This window comes from Podarcis tiliguerta (assembly GCF_965153285.1).
Source record: "Podarcis tiliguerta genome assembly, chromosome: 11".
In the NCBI taxonomy this organism is placed as follows: Eukaryota; Metazoa; Chordata; class Lepidosauria; order Squamata; family Lacertidae; genus Podarcis; species Podarcis tiliguerta.
In genome coordinates, this window is record NC_139544.1 from 11,718,679 (window position 1) to 11,728,604 (window position 9,926).

General features: G+C 47.1%; 1 protein-coding gene across 1 annotated transcript; it reads left to right on the forward strand.

The window, feature by feature from the left end:
- Positions 1 to 5,517: 5,517 nt before the first annotated feature.
- NXNL2 (nucleoredoxin like 2) lies at positions 5,518 to 5,823 on the forward strand (the record flags this gene model as incomplete). The annotated part of the gene is made up of 1 exon (XM_083404615.1): positions 5,518 to 5,823. One exon carries the CDS (start codon positions 5,518 to 5,520, stop codon positions 5,821 to 5,823), a length of 306 nt encoding a protein of 101 aa, XP_083260741.1.
- Positions 5,824 to 9,926: the final 4,103 nt, after the last annotated feature.

Here is a 9,926-nt window from a genome sequence, read left to right on the forward strand (position 1 = left end):
CCTAAGATCATACAGGGAAGTAATAATAATTTTATTTATATGCCGCTCAGCTGACTGGGTTGCATGAGTCAAACTCTGGGCAGCTTCCAACAAAGTATTAAAACATGAAAAACCTCAAACATTAAAAACATCCCTGTACAGGGCTGCCTTCATTAGAAGACCTAATGAAAGATAAGCAGAGATATTGAGGTGCAGCCAGGCCACATTCCAGCTCTTGGAAGGTATGGTCTGGGTATTAGGGCTTGTTTGCCAGGATACCCCGATGATGTAAGAGGAGACTGTATAAATGGAATTAAATGGCAGGATTTGAACCTGTTAAATTTACAGCAAAGGCAGATATATGATACACCCTCCCAACATCATGTTCTGGGGTTACACACTTTGATTACCTGCAGAGACTCGAGATCAAGGGACCAGTGGGAACAGACAGGGTAGGGAATCTGGTTTGAGTAGCTGTCTGTCAGGGATTGGACTCAAGAGGACGAGACGGAGGAGGAGTGGTAGAGATCACACACACCCTTCTCCTGATGTTGCAGGAGAAGAGGAATATAGCATTGATTTACAGCAGGGAGTTGAGGGGGTGGAGGAAGGTTATGACTCAAGAGATAGATGAACAAAATAGCTGGGCAGTTTTAGAAGGGGGGTGGGTGGGATTGTGACAGGGCAGCCAGCTGACATGTCACTGGAGAATATTTCATACCCCCCCCCTTCCCCCAGAACTCGGCGTTCATTAAGGATACAAGAATAACGGGATCAGAGACTTTTGGCCCCAAGCAGACACTTGGGAGATGTTGCTGTTAGGAATGTGGGAGGTGGAGCCCAGTTTTGAGCAACGCCATTGTTGTTCTTTTGTCTCTCGCTATTAAGATTGAATAAAACTTATTAAAAAGGACTTAACCTTGTTATCTCTGCTCTTGCTGCAACCTGGAAAGGAACAGCTTTCCAGAAGCCTTGATACTATCTTTTGTTAGCTTTTTTCACAGCAAACATAGGGAAGTGGCTGCTTTGCATGTTAGGTATGGAAAGGTAAAGGTAAAGGGATCCCGGACCGTTAGGTCCAGTCGCGGACGACTCTGGGGTTGTGGTGCTCATCTCGCTTTACTGGATGAGGGAGCCAGCATACAGCTTCCAGGTCATGTGGCCAGCATGACTAAGCCGCTTCTGGCGAACCAGAGCAGCACACGGAAACGCTGTTTACCTTCCTCCCGGAGCAGTACCTATTTATCTACTTGCACTTTGACGTGCTTCAAACTGCTAGGCTGGCAGGAGCAGGGACCGAGCAACGGGAGCTCACCCTGTCGTGGGGATTTGAACCACCAACCTTCTGATCGGCAAGCTTTAGGCTCTGTGGTTTATACCACAGCACCACCCGCGTCCCAATAGGTACGGAAAGTTAACTACAAATAGTTGTGTAAGTAGGGAATGAACTGCACAGATTCTGCATTCCTGGTGCGGACAATACTGACCTAGGCAGACCAGTGGTTGACTTGGTACAATATGCTTATTGAAAAATGTGTTCTTCCTTTATCCTTCGTGGGCAAGTAAATGTCTTTCCGAGGATTGCAAAATAAACACGCAACCACTGTTGAAAATACAAAGAAAGACACACAGGTATTCTCTAATCACACTATAAATAGATGGTGTGTGTTTTCATTGCCTGAAAAGGCTGCTGGTTGGTAGTAGCCAAGACATGTTTATCAGTTGTCTAATACACAGTGCCATCTTGGTGTCAAGTTAAAGCTAATTTGCTCCCCTGACGGAAGATCAGGGACTCTGTATAAATAGAGGCATGGCGACAAACCTCAGAGCACCTTACAGACAAGTAAATAAATACATCTGAAGAAGTAAATACACATAGGCTATGTTGCTGTGACCAAAAGAGATGTATCTCCAAAATGTAGCAACCTCTTTGACATTTTCTCAATGAACTCTTTAATAACTGTTTACACATGAGGTTCTCTATGAATTGTGCATGGTTTCCGGTCGAGTCGCAGAGGCCCAACACTGGCAACAGAAAAAGAGGTTTTCACTGCAGCTAGTGCGCTATTGGGAAGTTTGCAAAACGCTAACTACAAATGTACATTTATACAACCTTCTCTCTGTTACTGCCATGCCCATTTGTGAACCATAGCTTCCATCACCCCTGCTCAAAAATCTGTGCCACTAAAGTTGGTACAGTGGTACCTCAGGTTACGAACTTAATTCGTTCTGGAGGTCCGTTCTTAACCTCAGGTACCACTTTAGCTAATGGGGCCTCCCGCTACCGCCGTGCTGCTGTCACGCGATTTCTGTTCTCATCCTGAAGCAAAATTCTTAACCTGAGGTACTACTTCTGGGTTAGCGAAGTTTGTAACCGGAAGTGTTTGTAACCCAAGGCATTTGCAACCCAAGGTACTACTGTATTTGCTTATATCACAGTGAACTGCCATAACATTTATCAAGTATAACTTGGATGTAGCTGTTACACATTACCATGCCAGGAAGTAGACACTGTGGTAAAATCATCAAGTGGTAAACCCATACAGTGGTACCTCAGGTTACATAGACTTCAGGTTACATACGCTTCAGGTTACAGACTCTGCTAACCCAGAAATAGTGCTTCAGGTTAAGAACTTTGCTTCAGGATGAGAACAGAAATTGTGCTCTGGCAGCACGGCGGCAGCGGGAGGCCCCATTAGCTAAAGTGGTGCTTCAGGTTAAGAACAGTTTCAGGTTAAGTACAGACCTACGGAACGAATTAAGTACTTAACCTGAGGTACCACTGTACTGTGTCCTTAATGGAAAAGCCTGAACTGGGTTTGAAAAGCCATATGATGATTTAGAACAAAGATCTGAAACAAAAAGTTGCAAAGTGGAGTCTTGCTCCTGTTCAGAAGACGCCATTCCATTTAGCACTGCTAGCCATCCAGCATTCCGTGTCTACTGAGCATGCTCAGTCCTCACTGAGCTGAGTTCCCATCCCCCAACATGCTTCTGTACTTCTGCAAACCTTGGGGTTCCTCTGAGCTTGCTCTGTCTTGCATTCAGATGGTTTTGATTACGCAAGTAATGAGGACTGCTTTTTAGCATATGGGATACTGCTTTGAAAGTTTGACTGCAAAGCTGATTAAGACCAAAAAGCATTGTGTGTTGGCAGGAAAGATGGTCAAAGTCTAGAGCTGCCTTGAAGTTGAAGTGCTGCGGTAACAATGGCTTTATGTAAAACGTCATTCAAGTTTACACTCCACCCAGAAGGCTATGTGATCACCAATATATGCCCAGAGCTCTTGAGGGGGCAAGCTGTCCTTTCATTCCAAAGAATAGCTGCAACTGCACAAAATGAATGAGTGGAGATCTGCTTCTCCCAATCAAGCGATGGGAGAAGTTCTTGCAGCTTTGAGCTTCACATTATAGCTCCACATCTGAAATACATCAGTGCTTCAGGATGCAAATTTGCAAGGTTATTTCCCAAACGATACCTTCTTTATCTGTCACTGCACCCAAACAAGTTATTTTTTATTAAACATCTTCAGCATATCAGGTAGTAGGTAATTAAGTAAAGAGAACATTCTCAGCCTAATAGGCCCCCAAGGTGGCTTAGCAACCAATTAAAAACCATATAAATACTACCACTATTAAGATTAAGTACAGACCCTACAATCCCCAACAGCTAGGAACTGAAGCTGTAATTCTAAGCACACTCATGAAGGAGTAAACCTCATTGAACACAGTAGAACTTAATTCTGAGTTAAACATCTAACACTCTGCATTTGCTTCTGCATTAACCTTCCAGGATTTGTCACGAGGCCCTAGGGATTCCCAAGCTCTTCTCTTGAGCTTGGCTTCAAAGAGGTAAAGCAGGCATAGGCAAACTCCGGCCTTCCAGATGTTTGGGACTACAATTCCCATCATCCCTGACCATTGGTCCTGTTAGCTAGGGAAGATGGGAATTGTAGTCCCAAACATCTGGAGGGCTAGAGTTTACTGTCATTGTTAATGTTAACCGGGACTCTTTTTATCTGGATTTGAAACCAGTTTCAAGCACTGGTTCCAAAATTTTGTTTGTCTAAAACTGACCGGGCACACTGAAAAATATTGATTTCTAACATGTTCATGTTTCAGTAGCAGCCAGTGTGCTGGAGCAGAGTTTTGGATCCGGTGTTATTGCCTGAGGCGAAATGGGAAGTGCTGTCTCACTTCCTGGGGTCTCAGGAAAGTTGTGTGAGGCCTTCGAGTGGAGGAAACCCTTAGATTTTGCCGCCTGAGACAGCTGCCTCAGTCTGCCTCATGAATGGGACAGCCCTGTGTGTCACCGTAGCTCACCTGGGTGGGGAAATGACAGGGCAGAACCACAGCCAATCTGGGATTCCCACTGGATGTTACTCGTGGCTTTGAATAGTGAGGAGAGAATAGAGAATATTGGTTGGAAATAAAGAAACGGGTTTTTGGAAGTTTCTGATTTGAGGTAGGTCATTTGGCTGTCAATCATGTAAGTTGCATTGTGCTAAAGAGAACCAGAATAAAAGCATCTGTAAATAAGTTTCAATCATTTGAACTGCTTTTAAAAATGCAAATTAAAATAATTCTGGGCACTGCAGCTCACCCTCCCACCAACCCTTCACAAACTACAGAGCCCAGACTTCTTTGAAGAAAAGAAGGCACTTTCAATGTGTTTTACAGGTAAACACAGCTTTTGGCTTAACGTCTAGCCTGAGGAAGAATTCTCATGAACTCGACAACTTGTCCACGACTCTCTGCGTTATTGCGCAAATGTCGCTTGTCGGTGTAAGCCGCAGAGCAGGATTTTATAGCTGCTTCCCCAAATCCCCTCCTTTTTTTCTTCTTTTTGCAGGACTCTGCGAGCGGTCGTGCCTTTCTCTCGCCTGCCGGCTTGACGCTTCTCCGACCGGCGCGTAGACCAGCTGAGCAGACCTGTTGCTTCACCTCCTGCGCAAAGAAACCCGCCCCCTTGCGCAATCGGATCTCGGGATGCTCAGAGCAGGAGCTCTCCAACCTCGCCGGGCTCGGGAGGGCTATTTTTAGCGAGCTCATTCCATTTATATCCGCGGCAAACAAAGGCATCGACCTTAAGACGCTCCACGGCTTGGATAACCCCGACCCCCTGCAGTCCTCTCGCCTGCCGCTGCCTCTCCAAAGCCACGCGCAAATTCGCTTCTCTCCCGGACGTCTGGGGTCGCGGACGGGTCCAGCACGCGTTGCGCCTTCATCCCGCTTCCTCCTTCTTAGGATCTTCGGCTTTCTGGAGGAAAAAAGCCCATTCGGGAGCTCAGGAAAGTAGGGTATATTCCGCCCCCCGTCTCCATTTGGTTCCTTGCTGCTGGTTTCCCTCTGAAGCAGAAACATTCGCTCCATCCAAACTTTAGAGACGGTGCGCGCGGTGGATCGTATTAGAAATTCAGATCCCCGCTAGCACGTGGCTTCCCTCCTCTGGGGGGCCCCCCTCAATTTGGGTGATCGGCAAAAAAGGATCCCCAACCAACCTCCACTCCCGGATCCTCGTCGCGCCGGTGAGAAAGAATGGTGGACATTTTCACTGGGCATTTCCTGGTGAACCGGGACGGCCAAGCCGTGGATCCCGAGCAAGCGCTGCAGAACAAGATCGTGGGCTTGTACTTCTCGGCCGCCTGGTGCTCCCTGTGCCGGGATTTCACGCCGATCCTGTGCGACTTCTACAGCGAGTTGGTGGAGGACGCGCCCTCGCCGGCGCCCTTCGAGATCGTGTTCGTCTCGTCGGACCGCAGCCGCGAAGAGATGGTGGATTACATGCAGAACATGCACGGGGAATGGCTGGCGGTGCCTTTCCAAGACACCTTTAAGCAGTGAGTAGGAGAAGGGAGCGGCTTGCGGGTGGAACACGTGTGTGGGAATGCAGAAGCCCGCGCAGAGAAGTGGGAGGCAGAGGAAGACATGTAGATCTGCTTCCCCTCCGCCCACTCCGTGGTTAAACCCCGCCTCCGAATTCCAGGTGTGTGCAGGAATGGGAGAGGGCATCCTCCGGTGCTGCCAGGTAGGGGCAAAGCTCTGTTTAGCATTTATAGAGGTGCCTATGGTCCTCTATAAGTTGGGTGGTGATGTGGTCTAAAGCACTGAGCCTAGGGCTTGCCAATCAGAAGGTCAGCGGTTCGAATCCCCGCAACAGGGTGAGCTCCCGTTGCTCGGTCCCTGCTCCTGCTAACCTAGCACGTCAAAGTGCAAGTAGATAAATAGGTACCACTCCAGCGGGAGGGTAAACGGCGTTTCTGTGCGCTGCTCTGGTTCGCCAGAAGTGGCTTAGTCATGCTGGCCACATGACCCGGAAGCTGTACGCCAGCTCCCTTGGCCAGTAAAGCAAGATGAGCGCAAACAACCCCAGAGTCGTCTGCAACTGGACCTAACGGTCAGGGGTCCCTTTACCTTCACCTATGGTCCTTTACTGGTTTTATGTCATAAAACTTGTACACCGCTTTATTGTAAAACAAAACAAAGCAAAAACTCACAAAGCGGTATACACACACAAAAAAAAGCTACAACAATAAAATTAATAAGAACAATAAGACGTTCAAAAAGTTGAAATAGCAATAAACGAAAAACTGATTGTATCAACTTTCTAAATATCTGGGGAGGCTTGTAGGAACAAAAATGTTTTTAACAGGTGCAGAAAAGAGTACAGCAAAGGCTGCTTCTTCTTCATTGGTGATCACTCGTAGCCGAGTAAAATTGTCTTCCATGAACACTGTCTTAAAAGTGAGTCCGCAAGTGACTGTGCAGGCCAGTTCTGGATACTCATGTCCTTCCCCAGTGGGGGCATAGGTTTCGAGGCAGGAGTTGATCACGGTGAGGGTTTGCCAAGCATGCCTTCCTCTTAGCTCGTTTCTCCCTTTTGTCCTGAGTTCGAGCGTCTTCAAAGCCCATGGCACCTTTGGTAAAAGCTGTTCTCCAATTGGAGCGCTCACAGGCCAGAGTTTCCCAACTGTCGGTGTTTATACCGTATTTTTTGCTCTATAAGATGCACCAGACCACAAGACGCACCTAGTTTTTGGAGGAGGAAAACAAGAAAAAAAATATTCTGAATCTCAGAAGCCAGAAGAGCAAGAGGGATCACTGCGCAGTGAAAGCAGCAATCCCTCTTGCTGTTCTGGCTTCTGGGATAGCTGCGCAGCCTGCATTCGTTCCATAAGACGCACACACATTTCCCCTTACTTTTTAGGAGGGAAAAAGTGAGTCTTATAGAGCAAAAAATACGGTACTACTTTTTAAAAGATTTGCCTTGAGAGAGTCTTTGAACCTCTTTGGTTGACCACCAGCATTACTCTTTCCATTTTTAAGTTCGGAATACAGTCATGCCTCGGGTTGAAGTTGCTTCAGGTTGAGCACTTTTGGGTTGCGCTCCGCGGTGACCTGGAAGTAATGGAACACGTTACTTCCAGGTTTCGCCGCTCGTGCATGCGCAGACGGTCAAAATGACATCATGTGCATGCGCAGAAGCGGTGAATCGCAACCCGAGCATGCGCAGATGTGCAAACGCAGGTTGCATTCGCTTCAGGATCCAAACGGGGCTCTGGAATGGATCCTATTCGTATCCAGAGGTACTACTGTAGAGTAGCTGCTTTGGAAGACGATAATCAGACATCCGTACAACATGACCAGTCCAACAAAGTTGATGTTGAAGAATCATTGCTTCAACACTGGTGATCTTCGCTTCTACCAGTGCACTGGCAATAGTTCGCCTATCTTCCCAAGTGATGTGTAAAAGTTTTTGCGTCAATAGGCAGGGAGTTTCAAAGTTTAAGTGCTGCCACAATGAAAGATTAAAGTCCGTACAAATTTGGAAGGGGTGCTCTGTGGCCTTTCTATCAGTTCTGCCCATTTGTCAAGGTTTTTAACCTCTTGCACCTGTTGGTTTGAGACAGTCATGGGGAGGGGACAAGTCTGTTGCCCTCCAGATGTTGCTGGACTGTGACTCCCATCATCCCTGGCCACACTAGCGGGGACTGAGTTGGAATAGAGGGGAGGGAAGGTGTTCTGGTAAAGAACAATATCTGCAAGTAGAAGGTCTGCAGAGGATCCTCACCTGAGACCTTGGAGATCCACTGCCCAGTAACCCAGATGAATCATAGAATCATAGAGTTGGAAGAGACCACAAGGGCCATCGAGTCCAACCCCCTGCCAAGCAGGAAACACCATCAGATGAGATGGCCTGCTAACCTTGTATATATTTTGAGCAGCCACAGTTCTTTTACCCTGTGCCAGGAAATCTCTTTGCTGGACTTGAAGTCATCAGATATCGAATCTCTGTGTGTAAACTTGCTTTTTTTTGGAAATCTCCCATTTTGAATTAACACTTTGGTCTCAGCAGGTTTGTCTGCTTACCTGCAACACCTGAACCCATCCTTCCTCGAAGTAGCATCATACAAGGGGCTGTCTCCTTTTACTGTCACAACAGTCCCTTGAAGTATTTCAGAGACGCTGCTCTCAGCTTTGAATCACAGAATCTTAGAGTTAGAAGGGACCCAAGGACCATCTAGTCCACCCCTGCAATGCAGGAATTTCAGCTAAAGCATCCATTACAGATGGCCCTCCAACCTCTGCTTAAAAACCTCTAAGGAAGGAGTCAATGACCTCCCAAGGGAGACCGTCCCACGGTCAAACAACTCTTGCTGTCAGAAAGCTCTTCCTGACATTTAGTTGGAATCTCCTTTCTTGCAACTTGAAGCCATTGGTTCGATTCCTACCCTCCAGCACAGGAGGAAACAAGTTTGTTCCCTCTTCCATGTGAGAGCTCTTAAGATATTTGGAGATGGCTATCATATCTCCTCTTTTCCAGGCTGAACATACCCAGCTCCTTCAACCATTCCTCATAAGGCTTGGTTTCCAGACCCTTGATAATCTTGCTTGCCCTCCTCTGCACACGTTCCAGCTTGTCAACATTCTTATTAAATTGCGGTGCCCAGAACTGGATACAGTATTCCAGGTGTGGTCTGACCAAGGCAGAATAGTGTACTACTACTTCCCTTGATCTGGACCCTAGACTTCTGTTGACTTGCCCAATGAGCTGAATGCCTAAAGAAGGATTTGAATGAAGTCCTCACTGGTACATCCGTTCTGCCCCCATGCACCACTACCCCCCAGAGTGGATTCACATCAAAGCAAGCAGTTCAGATTTGTTTGTTTATTTAAAAAAGCCCAAACCAGCCTAATTATGGTATTGAGATGAAATAGCCTCGCTTTAGGAGAGATAGGTGTGCTGAGGGATGGGGGTTGGGGAAGTTGTCACTTAGAATCATAGAATTGTAGAGTTGGAAGGAACAACGGCGGTGAACTAGTCCAACCCCCCTGCAATGCAGGAATTGGAGCAACAACCAGTGATGTGACAGGCACTCTAATGAGTAAGTTTACCTGTTCCCTGGTTTGACCACATAATTGCACCACTGGTTGTTACATTAACTAACATTAACTAAGATTTAGAGGTAATGCATCGCTGTATGGAAAGGAGCCATTTTGCTTACAGCTATAGCAGAGAGCTTGAAGTCTGGATGATTAACTTCACCCTTGCACAAGGTCTTACCAGAGATAATGATAAATGATAATGTTCAGTGGTTAGGTGGTTCCCATGTCTGGAAGACAGACCAGTTATCTGTTCTGGATGGGGTTGCATTGCATCTTAAGGAGCAGGTATGTAGCCTCAGGGTACTCCTGGATACAAGGATGTGGTTGGCGCTGTGATCTAAACCACTGAGCCTCTTGGGCTTGCCGATCAGAAGGTCGGCGGTTCGAATCCCCGCGACGGGGTGAGCTCCCTTTGCTCTGTCCCAGCTCCTGTCAACCTAGCAGTTTGGAAGCACGCCAGTGGGTTTGAGCCCCACATTTGGCAAAAGATTCCTGTATTGTAAGGGGTTGGGCTAGATGACCCTCATGGTCCCTGATTCTCTGATTCCATGAAACCAATA